Genomic DNA, 15,959 nt, shown 5'->3' on the forward strand with positions numbered 1-15,959 from the left:
GTTAAAAAGTTAATAAAAGAGACAACTCTTTAAGTGCATCAATCCTCAAGCTGTCTGTTATATTCAAAGACTTACATATGTCATGATTACTATCAGAAAGGGTGAATGTACATACATGCTTACCTTGGCCTGGAAATGTGTGTGCGTGTGTGTCTTTGTCCACATTAGTTTCACAGTTATGGCTAAGAAAACAATAATTGACAATAAGTCACAGATAGTCACGATTGAATGCAATTTTCCCACAAAATTTATCTGATTTTTTTTTTTTTTTTTCTTGTTCTGCTGAAAAACAGAACAACTTGAACAGATAGGTTATTCATGAATGAAAGCTTTGTCCTCAACAATGAAAACAAGGAACAATGAAAAATGTCCCTGTTGCATGATAATCATACATCATTGATTTCATCCAGTGAGCCTGGAAACGTTTCATCGGCAAGGAATGTAGGAATTAATCAGACATTGTAGTGGACGTTTATAGGATCCTTCAAATTAATTAAAAAAAAAAAATGTAATTGTTGGTTTTGTGTCACTTTGTAAGTGTTTTTTTCTCACTTTTTTTTTTTTACAGGCAGAGATTGTAAGTTGTGATAGATCATACAGCAATAAGGAGCTGAGAAGGAGCAGGTCAACTAAAAAACATTATGGCTGGATCATTTTAAATTAAAAGGCTTCAATCACATATGGCAAATAAGCTCAAGAAAAAAAAAAAAAGATGAGCCAACTGCCACAGCTGTCAGAGTTATTTTGATAGCGGTATACTTTTTTATTCTTTTGACTGACAGATCTGTCAACACTGCCATTTCTACCTTACTGTTTCCCTGCTGTGCTCCCTTGCTGAAATTTCCTTTGATTATCTGCCTTTAAGTTCGCTGTTATTTACTGAACTGCTAGAGTCTGAATGTGAAAATAATCTAGGTTTCATTTTTGCACTCTTATTTACAAATCTAAATAATGTAAATAATGTAATGTGTCCGGCTTTTGCATATTAACACCCATCCCTCCAGCAATGCTGCAATTAACCTTTGTCACTGTAATTCTATTTTAAAAGTGCAGTAGTCTGTCAGTAAGCATTTTAGAAGGTACAGTATGTAAGTCTACAGTTATATGCTGTCAACATCTCGGCCTCTCACTGCCCCTAAATCACCTTACATCCTTAATTGTCGCACCCAAAATGGCTAGAGGGATGTTGAAGAAGAGTTATTGCTGCTTGCAAAAAATACAGAAGAGAAATGGCTGCCAACAGGACAAACACACCTAACTTAACTACAACAAGTTCTTGATCAATATCTGTCCTTGTATGATTAAATCAAAGCAGTAAGATAAAATTGAGATATGTTCATCTCGGTGCCAAGTTGCTTAATGAAATTTGAAGGGGATTACATATAAAAAATGTCAGTTTGAATCCGTTACACTGGTCGTTTAGTGTAATGTATGCTAATGTTAGCATTGCGGGTATATGGTCCCACCATCAATTACTTTGCAGAATATAAATATGTAGTGCAAACAGTGTTTTCTATCCTTCCTTATCATCAATGTGCCTTCCAGTCATTGCAGAGATGTTGGATTATTTCTTATTATTATTATTAACTGCCTGTTTAGTTGATTTACAGCTGTATAGATCAGGGGTGTCAAACCGTGTGCTATAGAGGGACAACAGCTATGTATTCTTTCATTCTAGCCAAAGATTACAACAGTGCTGTGTCCCACTTGTATACTACATACTAACTGGAAAAAAATAAAACTAATTTGCTGATGATGGTGTCAAAGGATACTGTGTACTATTATTACTGTATGTAGTATGGAAATGGGACACAGAACAGGTGATTTCAGTGATAAGCTATACTTTCTGATTGGAGACACACTAGACTTATGACTTGACATCACTGGTATGTTATAATTAAATTAGGTGTAAATCGGTATGTCCCTAAATCCATACTACTGTCACTGTCCTTTCATTCCTCTCTTTATTGTGTTATTTTCTTCTAGTCCCTTTTCTCTCCACACCTGCCCTGCATCAGCCTCGTCAGCCCTGCCCTGCTCGCATTGTCCCCCCTCCCCCAGCCAATCAGCTCCTTGCCTGTTCTCCTGTCTAGTCACCTGTTCCCTATTCCCTCAGTAGTTCAGTTTGTATTTAAGTCCTGTTGTTCAGTTCAGTCTTTGTCGGATCATCTGTTTTGTTGAGTTTTGTCTGTCTGTATTCCTGAGTCCTGTTTCCGGGTGCTGAAATAAATATTAATTCTTCATTTCCTGTTGTTTGCTGTTTCCTGCATTTGGCTCCACCTCCTCTGCTCCATGTAACTACATACTAATTTTATACAGTATGTACTAAATACTAATCTTTATATTAACTATTTTTTCTAGTCAGTATACAAGAAATCTAAATACTTGATACCAACAAAAATGATCCAACACGTACACTGTTGGACATCAATTGAACAGCAACTTAATAAAAACAAATAGTTCTCTCTGGAGCTGTCTCACAGCCTTCTGCAATGTATTTAAATGTTTTGCAGCTTTGAGTACCACCTCGATCTCCTCTGTGTATTGCATTGTGGGACAATAGTGCGCATCAACATCACACTGAATAATCAACCATTTTTTAGTATGCATACTTTTAAGGTTACTTAGATTTCTAATGTGAACACACTACATGCTCAAAACCTGCTTAGTATTATGCAGAATAGAATTGGGACACAGCCAATGATTCTCATTTCTGGTCATCAGGACCATACTGCTGCTGCTCCATCCAACCAGCTCGTTAACGGTCATTAATTAATGACCTTCATCTGGTGTTCCAGTTGTCAATCTGTAGTACAGGACAAGTCTGTACAGTATGTACCTGTTTATTTTTCGCAGCCTCTCTATCCTGCCTCTATTTGTTCCTCAAATGATGTCAGTATAATAGTAGCCTAATTTATGATCCACTTAAAAAATCTGACTCTTCACACTTTCTTCCTCTCTCTATTCTTCCTCATCACTATTTCACAGTATCCCCGTCTCTCCTCTAAGGCTCTTGCTTCCTCTGCTTCTCTTTTACACTTGTCTCGCCCCTTTTCTCTTCACATATCTCTCGGTCTACACCACCATCTTTATCTGTCTCTCTCTGTCTTTATCATGTGAGACATCGCTTTATCCATCCCTTTAAGTATCTCCGTCACTCTGTAACACCCTTCCTCTATCTCCCTTCTGCCTATCTCTCCATCTCTGTCTCTCTAAACATCTTTGTTTGCCATTGACTCGGTATCTCTTACCATGAATGTAGCATGCTTTTTTAATGTCGCCTCTCTTCTGTTTCTCTTTTTTTGTCAACTCATTTGACTTCCTGTTACTTATAACCCTTTCTATCTCTTTTTCTTTATTTCAAGCTGGCACCTCTGTGGTTTGGAGTGGCCATCTAGCATGATAGCTCGCTAATGTGGTGCCTGTGTATGTGCGCCTGTCATGCCTGTCAGTGTGTGTGTGCGTATGTGTGTGTGTGTGTTTAGGGTCAGTGGGCTGGCTCTGCTTAGCACTCTGGTTGGCTGAGCCCATCTGTCACTCAAAATGGGCGACCTGTATCGCCACTTTGACAGAATTATGAAAATTCCTGTCTATTGCTCATTGGCCCAATTGAATTACAAGCAGTGCCTTGTTCCGTGCAAGGCTTTTAAACGGCTGATTTGAGGAACACACACATGTGCGCGTACATACACACACACACACACACACACACACACACCCCACTGCCTTGGATTGGGGTTAGTATAGCCATTTATTTCCTCCATTTGCAGAGCAGGAAGATACTGTCTGCCTTTTCACACGGCTCTTGTTTTGATAGATTTTTGATTGAGTTCTTCTCAGTGTTTGTGTGTGTTTGTGTGTGTGTGTGTGTGTGTGTGTCTTTGTATCTTAATATGCCGCCAAGGCTTTTGTTTTCATCACACTGTTTCTGCAGTTTATGGTGAATTATTTGCTTCACAGGATGTCTATTCTGCGTCATTTCTCCCTACAGCACTTCACATCTGTTGTCATTTCATTAGACATTTATTTGACACTGTGTGCCTGCCAAGACACTCTGGATAAATCACACTGTTATTTTGTCTGCTTCCACACACCTGAGTGGAAGGAAAAGGTGGTCTTATTTTCTACTTCCAGCAGTTATTTTTATTGGTATAAGCAGCAGCACAGCAAGTCTGTTTATCACTGAACATTTTCTCAGTCAAAGAGAATCAGGTTTCAGTGAGCTGGTGTGTACTCAGTAGGTACAGTACATGCATACAGTCTGCCACAGTGATCAAACAGTAGCTGCATATGAATGACTCTTTCCTCCTTCCCAAAGCCACTGTGACAGGTTTACACTTGTTAGACCTTTAGTCTGCCTGCTGTCTCTGTACCTATTTGACTGGCGGTCTTTTTTTTTGTTTGTTTCTGTGTCTGTCTTTTCTGCTTACTTACCTGATTGCCTGTCATCAGTCAGAGTGAGTACACTAAAGATGGACATTCTTCAAGGGTCCCATGTGATAGCCGTTCATCACAAAGTAGCTAGAGGCAGCTTGAAAAAGAGCTAGATGTGATCAATCCGGAGAAAATAAACTTAGATTCAGGACTACACTGAATCACGTTTGACCAAAATAACAGCTACCTCATGTTGTACTGTAGAAGGCGTATGTATCATTCTCCTATAAAAACGTACCTGCGGAGTTCTGCGTGTGCTAAATGTTCCTTGAACTGTTATCGGACAGTTTTTGCAGGAAGAGTAATGTTAAGTGATCTACTGTAGGCTGGTCATTATTTGTTATTAGCCACCCGCTGCCTCCCTCTGTCACCTATCAAGGGTCACCTCCCATGTTTTGAGGAGGTGTCTTATGTTCCGGTCCATTTCATGATCATGCACCAGCACCAAGTGCGCAAACAGATTCGCTGTCGCATGCACTTGTACATATAGTAGTACATATGTATGGTAATGGAAAGGCGATGTTTTTGTTTGCATTTAAATGTATATTGATGCTGGGGGAGGAAGAGGGAGGTATATGGAAAAAGAACAGCCTGTAATCATAGACCTCCTCGGATCAGACGAGAAAGAGAAGTTAAAATCATCTTGTTGAACAATACTAATTATAATCTGTGAAAAAATAAAACTGTGTGCAGGGGAAATTTGCTCATCAGTGGCCCCAGATTGTAGCAAGAGTTACTGGATTTTGTGACCTTGAAAATTTAGGAAAGGGAATAATATAACATGACATTATACAATGAGCTCTACACAATTATTTTTACCCATCCAGTCAGTCCTCATATCCTCATAGAAAGCAAAGAAAGACAACAAACATAACATTGGTGTGTTCAAGCTTTTTTTGTTCCAGCACAGTTGCCGTGTCCCAGGTGTATTTTCACATATGAAATCTCAGCAAATGAAACCAGCAATTTTAAAGACAACAGAAACTAGTGTAGTTTATTATTTATTCATTAGCCTTTCATGCTTTGTAACACAGTTATTTATAGCACCAAGATTTTTTTTTTTTTTTTTGGAGGCACAAACCTAAAGAGCCATTCTCCTTTTTTGTGTGTTTTGTCTGAGTCTCTTGCCTACATCTATCTATTCCTCTGTCTATCCGTCACTGTCTGCCCATATCTGTCTGTCTGCCTGTCATTGTATTTGTCTGAGAAAGGAACCCACCCACGGTTGTCTGGTCTCGATCTCCATGGCGACCTAATCCTCACCAATCCCAGAACAGTAGTGTTCCAGTTGAGACCCACTGTGTTACACCAGCCTGCCATCGCTGATCACTGGATAGAGTTGCTTCTGTTTTATCGGAGCAGCTTTGATCCACATCTAATGTTGTGTGTGTGTGCGTGAGAGAGAGAGAGAGAGAAAGAGAGAGCATTTGTTTGTCTTTCTTACTTTAACAAATCCCTACACACAGACAACTTGAATTCATGCGCATTCATTTGAGTGTGTTGGTATGTAAGTATATGTGTGTGTGTGTGTGTGTGTGTGTGCGTGTTGCCCTGGCTTGCAGTAATGAATCCAGTGGTGATGTTGGCATGAGCAGGGCCATGCTATTAACCTCTCTGCCAGCTAGACTGATCTCACCCCGTCTGTCTGTCTCATTGGCCTAATGACACACTCTCACACTCTGAGCATAACACACACACACAAACCTGTCCTTTCTAATCAAATTTCCATTGAAGTGAAAACTATTCTACATCGTCCAATCATCTCTATTCAGAGCATCAAAAAGCTTCTGCCGGTATCGAGAGAAGATTTCTTTCTTTTTTTTTTTTTTTTTTTTTTACCACCCACTCAAAGAAAGTTACTCTTCAAAACTGTTTCAAATGTATTAATCTCCACTGGCCCTCTACGACCAGATCAGATTTCACTATATTTTACACCAGAGTAGACATCACTTTCAACAGGGCTTTTATGAGTGGGTTTTCTTGCTATTAACAGTCACAGTAAAAACTCTGGATGTGTGCTCTTTGCTTTTGATCTGACAAGGCCGTAGTGTAGTAACTACGTCATGCCGGAGTCCCCTATAACACAGTCATTCCAGATATAAATCACTCTCAGTTTGTGAGATTTTTTTCCTCTTTGCCAAAACTGCCAAAGAAGATTTAAAGGGGCATTTCAAAGTTTAACTCTGGGCGAAAGCAGGTGGACAAACTGAACTATGAGCTTTGCACGTGCCGCAAATGACAGCCTTAGTGCCATGTATAATGAGTTTGTGGCAGGGCTGTTGGCTGTCATCGCGAACGATGGAATAAAAAAAGCAACGTGACATGAAGGGGAAAAAAATATGACATGAAAAGTGCTGTCGTATTGCTTCACCAGCAGTCGTAAATGTTGTTTAATAGTCTGTCTAGTACTTGGCTTTTGTGTGCGTGCGTGTGTGTGTGTGTGTGTGTGAGTGTGTATGTGCGTGTCTGTGAGAAAACCCCAGCCTCCATAGGAAATCCTTGGAGGAGTGAGAAGCACCTGGCGCTGTCTGTAGTCATAACAAACGACAAGGAGGGATTAAGACTACATTTGTATTGGTGCCAGCTTGTTACACACACTCCCTGTTCACATTCTCTCTCATAACCACCGTGTAATGCAGCAACGGCACTTGGCGTGGCTTCGCCTTGCGAGTTAGTTTTTAACTGTACTGCTCTGGAATGCCCCGGCTCATCCATGTGTCCCTCATTAGGGTTACGACCTGGGACGGGCTTGCAGTAATATCCAACACACCTCATCCCATCTGTGAGCTGACCGAGACGGAGATAATGTAGAGAGGAGGATGCATTTGGCAAGCCAGAGGACATAAAGTTAGAGTTCTCCGCAGTGTGAGTTCATTAGGCAGAGGACTGCTGTGAGATGGGTGTCAGCCTGGTCTGAGCTAAATTAAGATGCTTTAGCTGAGGGACGATCAGATTAATTGGAAAATGGATAAAAGCTCGTTTGTGTAGGCCCATGTGGGTTGCTGTCGTTCATGTTTTTCTAAATCGTTCCAGAAGAATGGTGGGTTTTGAGGACTCTCTGACTTTTATGGGATTGACTGCTACAGTACGTCAACTGGCACCTGCTGTGATTGGCTACTAATTGCACCTGACAGCCTCTCTGCATTGCCTTTAACTGAAAATGAAAGTTTTGCTTCAACCTCAGCCTTGACCTTAATAGTCACCCCGTTAACCATTGTGTGATTGGTTGTTTCAGCAGGTGGCGCCGTATGGCCAGCAGGGGATGGGGGGCTACAGCCAGCAGCAGCAGCAGCAGCAACAGCAGCAGCAGCAGCAGCAGCAGCAGCAGCAGACGGGGCAGCAGGGAACCCCTCCGTATTTCAGCCCCCCTCAGCAGACCCCTCCAGGCCCAACCCAGCCCTACCTACAGCCACGACCACCGCCGCAACAGGTACCAACACACACGCTCATATACTCATCACACTCAGACCCAGACGCACACTGTGCTGTTTCCTGTGTGGAAAAAAAAACTGGCTTCATCTGTAACCAATGCTGGAAATTAAATTTCTTATTAAGACCCCTTTACATGCCGTGAGCAAAAATGGAAATAATTAGCATAACTCAATATAGAAATATGAATAAATAAATCAGTTAGATATAGATATGCAGATGTCACTTATCAGACATAACATCAAGAATAAAATTTTGAATATCAGCAGGAAAGGTATCTCATTGAAATCTTTTCCAAGGATTGTATCTCAATATTCTTGTGGTGCTGACATTGGAGAGTTCATTTTAAGGGATAAACTGTGTGTGTGTGTGTGTGTTTGTGTGTGTAAACGATAGTGTGGTGTGCCTCTGGTCCAACATGCCTGGTCTACGGGTCGCATTATTCATGAGAGGTAATTTAGGTGAATCTCAACCTCTGTGTTTCTGGATATTTTCATGTTCTTCAAAGTCAAATTCGCTTTATTGGCATGAATGTCACAACACAAACACACACACACACACACTTTACAGGAACAGGATATGTGAATGCAATACAAGCTCACAGGTTGGACAGTCATAGCGTATAAACACATACTGTACATTTCCTGTGCACACAAACCTGCCAGTGTAAACCCAATCCTCAGCACAACAAAGGGCCTGTTCCAAACATATGGATTGAGACTTGTCCTGCCAAGTTTCAGCCTGATGTTCTGTAGAAGTTTTCCATTGGGAAACTGGGTTCAAGCAGTTGTTTTTGAGTTGAGTGAAGGCTGCCCATGTGTTTCCCATCCACTCTGCAGCCAGAGAGATCTATCAGCCTGCGCTGAGTGACTCTGGCTAACAGCCCTGCCTGGACCAGAACAGAACAGAACAAAATGGAGCGGGAGAAAGAACAGAATGAGACGGGAGAGATTACAGCAGAAACTAGACAGGAAAGAATAGATCAGACAGGACAGGGAAGGTAAGGAGAAGACAGGATGAAGCCAAGTAGGACAAGACAGATGATTGAAGTAGGAATGCCCTGAGCCATTATGCTACATCTGTATCGCAGCTGATGAAAGCATGTTTTAATTCATCAATATAGCCTATACTAGTCTATATCCAAACCGAATGCAAGGCATTGCAAAACAACTGCAGTTTGGAGCAGAGAAGTAAAGTAACAATTCTATTCTATTCCTCTACTTCTCAGACTGAAAAGTTGTATTTCTTACTCCACTACATTTCATGTATTTGACATTTGTCGTTCATGGTCACTTTGCAGAAGAAAAAAAAAATCCAAACAATATAAGCAGGTCATAAAATATGGTGTATTGACATGGATTACCTAGATGCACTTCAACACTTACCTATACTGTTTCATTAAAGATTTCCACATTGACAGCTCACACATGCAGGATATAACTATACAGAATATTACATACAATGCAGCACAAATCAGTGCACCTGCCCAAAATGATTTCCTTCTGTAAAAAAACTTTTTTGCAATCCTTTTCTCTAACAATTAAAGAAACATTCATGCAAGGAACAGAACCATGCCATATGGACAAATGCTTTTTTTGGCCCAGACAGTGTATTGGCCATTAGTAGTTCACAAATGTGAACAGACTTATTTAGCATCTGCATAAGTTGATGTCATTTGGCAGTGATGTAGTTGTGTCTGTGGAAGTAGTTATACTGTGATTTACTGAGATGTAGTTAAACCTTTCCTTTAGACAGCCTTGAATATTGAGCACAACAAGACAAACAGCCAAGCAAAAAGCCATTGTGAACACAAAAGCAGGTTGTCAAAAAAAGGAAATCGTTAGTCTTAGCATAGTAATTTTCATATTGAGTGAACATTTCAGCCAGCATGCCTTTTGTCTCACACAGAAAAAAAAAACACACACTCTTATTTCCTCACTTAACATGCTCACACACACAGACTCATGCAGCCTACTGAACAAACATTATTCACTCTAACTAGGAGAGGCTGAGATCCATGGCCAGGTTGACATTTTGTGACAGTAATGGTGTGTTTTCATCATCGCTGATGATGTGACGGCAATTGACCCACGATGACATTTATACACCAGGTAGTTCTGCCTGAGCATTTTGATTGGCCAAAGCCTTGTTTCACCTGTGTTGATTGGTCTCACACTGGTTGCTATGCCAACTGCTGTGGTGACCAGGGAGCCGGTTTCCTTCTGTTTGTCATTGTTATGCATGCACGCTACTTTAAGCGAAAATGTTTCAATCAGCACACATGCTTGTTAACTGCGCATAAAAGCCACAATACCTTCACTATCCTTTGCATCAACGTTGCATCCCGCTGTCCTTGCCTGTAATCAAGAAAGCCTTCCTATGTGTTAGAGCTTTATGCAGTAGCGTTTTATGTCCCAGCAACACAGCAGGCAATATGTTGACACCTCCCTGTTCCAGTGTACTCGCCATCAAACTATAGACCCAACTAAGTCCAGTCTTTTCTACCGACTAACAAGCTCTCACCTCCTGTTCTTTTACATTACATTTTTACATTTTTGGCTCTCTATGGGAAATGAGCTTTGTCAGGAAACCCAGCTATGGACAGGTACAGTAGCAGCCCAATTCATGTGAAACATAACAGGGTTGATATAGCATATACTATGTGTTAGTGGAGATGTAACAGGCTACTATTCCTTGAAACAGAGGTGGGTTTTTTGCATATATGTCAGTGCACTTTGCACTCAGCTACACCGTGTGACATATGCAAAATCCCGCTCCAAGCGCTCCTTTTATTTTAACAGTTTATGTTCAAGTAATTGCTGAAAAAACGCAATATTGATCATTAAAAAACATGACATTTTACACATAACAAAAACAAGGCTGTGCATTGGCATTAAGACAAAGTTAATTGTCCATCGATTGAGTGAGAGAGAAATTTAGAGGAGAAATAATTCTAGAAAATACCAGAATAAATTTGAATAACAAAGAAAAAAGGTCCCTCTCTTTGATTTCGGATCCAAGAGTAAACATGCTTGGATATTGAACTTACGTAGTACACTTGGCCAAGATTACAAATAGAGGATTTGGTGTGCTTTCAGCTTAGTGCTGTATTACTTTCATTTTTCTTTTGTGAGTGAGTGTGCGTCTTTGTATCAGTTTTTTTTTTGTGTGTGTGCGCGCGTGTGTGTGTGTGTCTGTGTGTACACTAATCAGCCGAGTGTGCTGCAGCAATTCTGAGCTGTGAAAAGGTCAAATGGTGACCTTTGTCTGTGATTCTGGGCTGAAATGAGACATGATGTGAGCCGCACGGAACGGATTACACGCACACACATACACACAATTGCAAGCACACGCCAGATTAGGATGTCATTGTGGTTTTGACCCCTGTTTTTTGACCCTGCATTACTCGGAGAAATCCAAGCTGAAAAGTTCTTTATTTTGTTCTTCCGGCTCTCTCCGCAGTTCCTTTCCCCCCACTCCACTCCCATTAACCCTAGCCAGAGGACATCCTCCAGTTGATGGAACCATTCCAGCTGCCTTTGACACAGAATTTGCTCTGCAACCGACCGCTATTAGCTGGTTTTGTAACAAATCGAAGTGAAAATGCCGTCTTTCTTTGAGTCTATTGCACTGCTGTGACCTCATCTGATTGCAAGCAGCAGAACAGGCTAAAAAGACATTTCTAAGACATTAAGGCTGATACAAAAAATAAAAAAACTATAATATCGCAACAGAGAAGAAGTAGGTTTTGAAAAAATAAATGCGCGTATTGTGCTGGTGGTTTTTGAGCACTGCGGGTTTTTGAGAACGCTATATATTTTAAAATTGATGATTGTGAGTTGTAGTTCTCAGATATTCTTTAACTTAATTGATTGAAAAGACTTTTCGACCTCATACACTACCGAGTTTAATAGTTGTATTTGAACATGTCACTCTCCTCCAAATTCTCTCGACTCAAGCTCACTACTGTTGCTGTGTCAAATTGCTTTCCTGTATGTGGAAGCCATAGAATATGGGCCCCTTTCTCTGGAAATATATTTTCAACAGACCCTATAAATATCATGACCCTAATGTATTTGGTCTGATTGTTGGCTTCAGTTCCAAGCGTGAGACAAATCGCTTAAAAGGATAAAATTGGTGCCCTTTCATCCTCTTCCTGACCATATTACACTTGATGCATAACAGATGAAGTGCATGATATTTTGTTACTGTCTTAATACTTTCTACCTCATAAAAAAGCAAGAGAGAGCTGTAATTTCAAGAATTTGCAGATTATTTTTTATGGCATGTTTGCTTTATTGGGTAGTATACAGTGGAGTGTGACAGGTTAGACTGAGGGGAGAGAGAAAAGGAGGTGAAACGCAACATTGGCCAGCTGCCAGACTTAAACTCATAACGTTGTCAGAACATGGTACCGGCTTTGATCAGCAATTCCATTGAGCACCCACTATTTAATTTTCCACCAAGAAACAGTGTGTTAAATTTATGTTTGTAGAGTAATTACATGTAACATAATAGAGCCCAGCCCTCTTTTAGTATAATATAAACTGTATGGTGAATATGCCACAGAGTGGTATTTGGTTGTGTAGTAGAGTTGTCGGGTTTTGACTCGTGGTCTTTGAAGAAGGAAGTCATTCCTTGTGACATTTACTCTCTGTAGTAAAACCCACCTTTCCACTCTCCTCTGTGAAACTGATCCCACCGCTTGTTTCCTCTATTGGCCTTAACTATTTCCTCTTCCTGTCCGAGAGTAGGCTCTTGGGAGCAGTGCTTTGGCACACGGGAGCTCTCAGCTGATTGGAGGAGACAAGCTCACTTTACAGGGACCTACATGGAAGGAAGCCGACTCATTGGTTTAGATGTAGCTTAGTTGGTGCTCATGAGCAGAATATTACATGTCCACCATGTGGTGCCCACTAAATAACTAGGATGAGCGTTATCAGGCTGGCAGGGCAATGCTTTTAATACTGTTGATGGTAACTGCTGCATGCATGTCTTCCACTCATACTGTAGCAAGCAGTGCTGCTTGACAGAGAGAAATGCTCAGAGCGCTGGAAGATTTTGCTGGGAAACTCTGGCAGGTTATTGCTGTCCTGTGTGAAAAACATGTATCTCCAAAATGTAAGACAAACAGCCCTTTTTTTAGCTTCAGCTAGTCCAGTGGTTTTTTAAAAATGTGCTTTTTTTCGTCTCAGTCCATAAAGGAAAATTTAGTCTTTTAGTCAAAATGAACAATTCAAAACCACCTAATTTTAAGATGCATTGTTTTCACTGGACAGCGATGATACACAAACATTTCTCATAAAGGAAATTAATTTTAACAAAACAAGGTCTATTTAGTAGCTGCTCTGGAGCTTTTGATCATATTATATGATTGTCAGCTGATGGAGTTGCCCAGTTGTCATGAAATTGTAGATATTCAAATCTCAGGTTTCTGTACGCTTTAAGGACATTTTGTTAATGTCACTGAGGAAAGTTAAGATTGACAATTCATTCTTGATGTGAAAGCTAAAGGACAGCTATTAAATGGACTTTGTGGTGAGAATGTTTTCCAAGGCCAGGAAATAACTTTCAATCTCAAAATGAATTAAGTTTATTTATCCCTCCCATTCTGTATTCTAGTTGCTGTAAGTGTGAAATCATTTTCTTTGAGTAAATAATTCTTTGTCGTTCACTAGAGGTAACTGTATAAACCACGAGTTCTCACATACATCACCTGGGTCCTTACCCTTTCACTACTTCCAGTGTGTCATTTCCTTTTTCCTGTCTGTCACCCCTCCGGCCCCAAACGACTGCAGCAGCAGGCCCTTTCCCCCACCCTCCACCACCCCCGCTTTTAATCACACCAGGTTAATTAAAAGGCCGTGGAGCCTTTCTGCGGCCTGCCCCCCTGGCTTTATTACCCCCTCGCTGTATACTTGCTCTGCTGCCTCAATCACCATGCCTTTCCCTTCACGTGCACGCACGCACACACACACACACACACACTCTCTCACACGGAAATTGGAGCTCACCTTGGTGAGGAGGAGGTGGGATGGAGGGGAGGTTGAGGGGACGAGACAGAGGAAATGAAAGGCAGGAAGGAGTGCGTGTGAAGAGAGAGAGTGAAAAGCATGTGGTGAAAGTAGAGGGAAAGATGTGTGTGTGTGTGTGTGTGTGCGGAGGGGGCACGGCGTGTGGGTGGGTGGGGCACCCAAAGTTCAATGTCATTAATTGGTCACCATTTGAATATTAAGTGAAGAACTCTGTTAATTAACGGGATAATAAAAGTGCTGTTGGCTGGAAGGGGGCGGACAGAAAGAGGGAGGGAGCGAGGGATGGAGGGAGGACAGGCTACGGAAATGGAGGGCATATGGCAAGAGAGAGAGAGAGAGAAGGAGCAGGAGAGGGAGAGAGAGGCTGGGCGCGGGGTGATAAGAGGGAGAGAGAGACGTCCGTGGGTAAAGGTCTGGCAGTGGTAATTTGCGGAGAGCCGCGTTAATTGTCATAACCTTTTAAATGGCAGAGTTTATCGGAGTCCTCTAAATGTCCCCGCGTATCGCCACGGCAACCCTAGGCCTGCCACACTCCGATTGGCTGCCGCTGACAAGCACTTAAGCTTGATGAGTTTTCAAGCAAAACCTAAACGATAAAATTAAAAAAAAAAATCATACATACATATATACATATATATATATATATATATAGGTTTGTGTGTATGAGTGTATGTGTGTGTGTGTGTGTGTGTGTGTGTGTGAAAGTGTGTCTGCATGTGTTTCAGACAATGTTTTTAATTTAGTGTGTTTCTTACCTCCACATTGACTGACACTCGCTAATTGCTCGACCAGAATCCGCCATTGTTTTTTTTTTCTTCTTTTTTCCCTTTTTTGATTTATGTTTGTTTTTGTACAACCCTGCTGCAATTCAAATGCAAATGAACGAGAACGGGAGAGGTGTTTTTGGAACGGTTAGGACAATCATAATGGCTCAGAAAAAAAGAGGGCCGGTAGTTAGCGGCACAGCACCCTAGGGGCCTCATTTAGCTGCCATTTGTTAGGAAATGCCGCTACATTTGTTCCTGGATACAGACTTCACAGACAGAGAGAAAAAGAAAAAACACCCCAAAAAAAAAAAAAAAAAATGTCACAGTCAAAGTCGAGCTCGCCAACACACCGCTATTGTTCCTCCGTGCTTTAGCAAAAGTCATGTGGGTGTACACCAGTTTGGGTGGATGTCCTCTTTAACTGTGAGCCAAAGCAATTGAAGTGAATGGGCGGATGGGGGTGGTGGTGACAGGGACTTGCAAAGAGTGTGTGAAGTGAAGATGGTACAAAGACTCGCTCTTATTTGATTAGCCTGTGTAGAGGAATGAGAATGAAAGCCCTGGCAACGGTATCTGCAGCTAACACTGTTAGCTACATCTGACATCATCCCTAAGGGAAGGCCTGCACACATACTGGTGTGTGTGTGTCTGTATGGATATGTGTTTGTCCATATCTTTCTATGTCTGCTTATGTGTTTGTCTGTGTGTGTGTGTGTGTGTGTCTGTTTATATTGGCAAGAATAAATACTTGTGTGTGTGTGTATATACAAGCTGTGTGAGAGTATATGTGTGTCCTGTGTCAGAGCTCTGGTCCTCTCTTGTAGTCTCTTTGTGCTAAAGGTCAGGGGGATTGCTGAGATAGAATCCAATCTGAAGGACACGGCACTAGAACAGGCCCTGCTACAAATGGACCTATTAAGATAGGCTGGACACACACACACACACACACACACACATGCAGACACACATACCGCTCACAGATATATAGGCATACACACACAGGCATCCTCACACACAAATATGCACATACAACAGCTATTTCCATTCTAATGGTCACCTTTCTCGTGATGATAATAATAGGCTATATCCTAGAATAAATGGCCATCATTTACATGTAGTCCAACCAGCACACTGTTTTAAAAAGCAGTCGCAGCAGATGAAAGTAGGTCTGCCCTATAATACACAGTATATACAGCATCTGAAATAATCAGAATGTAACCGCAATGTTTTCCTAAAATGGATCAAAAGTGTCAAGAACACACAAAAAGACAAGCATATCATAACCAAGTGTTGA

At 41.2% G+C, this 15,959-nt stretch overlaps 1 protein-coding gene across 8 annotated transcripts in view; it reads left to right on the forward strand.

Annotated features, from left to right (window-relative positions):
- The window catches only part of LOC122998064 (AT-rich interactive domain-containing protein 1B-like), a 208,881-nt gene that overhangs the window by 65,789 nt on the left and 127,133 nt on the right, over positions 1–15,959 (forward strand). For 7 of the 8 annotated variants that reach the window (XM_044374640.1, XM_044374642.1, XM_044374641.1 and 4 more), the window contains one exon: positions 7,670–7,864. In XM_044374640.1, coding sequence (XP_044230575.1) covers positions 7,670–7,864 — 195 coding nt within the window. The remainder of the gene's footprint in view (positions 1–7,669; positions 7,865–15,959) is intronic. The other variant, XM_044374637.1, reaches the window with a different exon arrangement.

Source organism: Thunnus albacares, chromosome 15, assembly GCF_914725855.1.
Source record: "Thunnus albacares chromosome 15, fThuAlb1.1, whole genome shotgun sequence".
NCBI lineage: Eukaryota > Metazoa > Chordata > Actinopteri > Scombriformes > Scombridae > Thunnus > Thunnus albacares.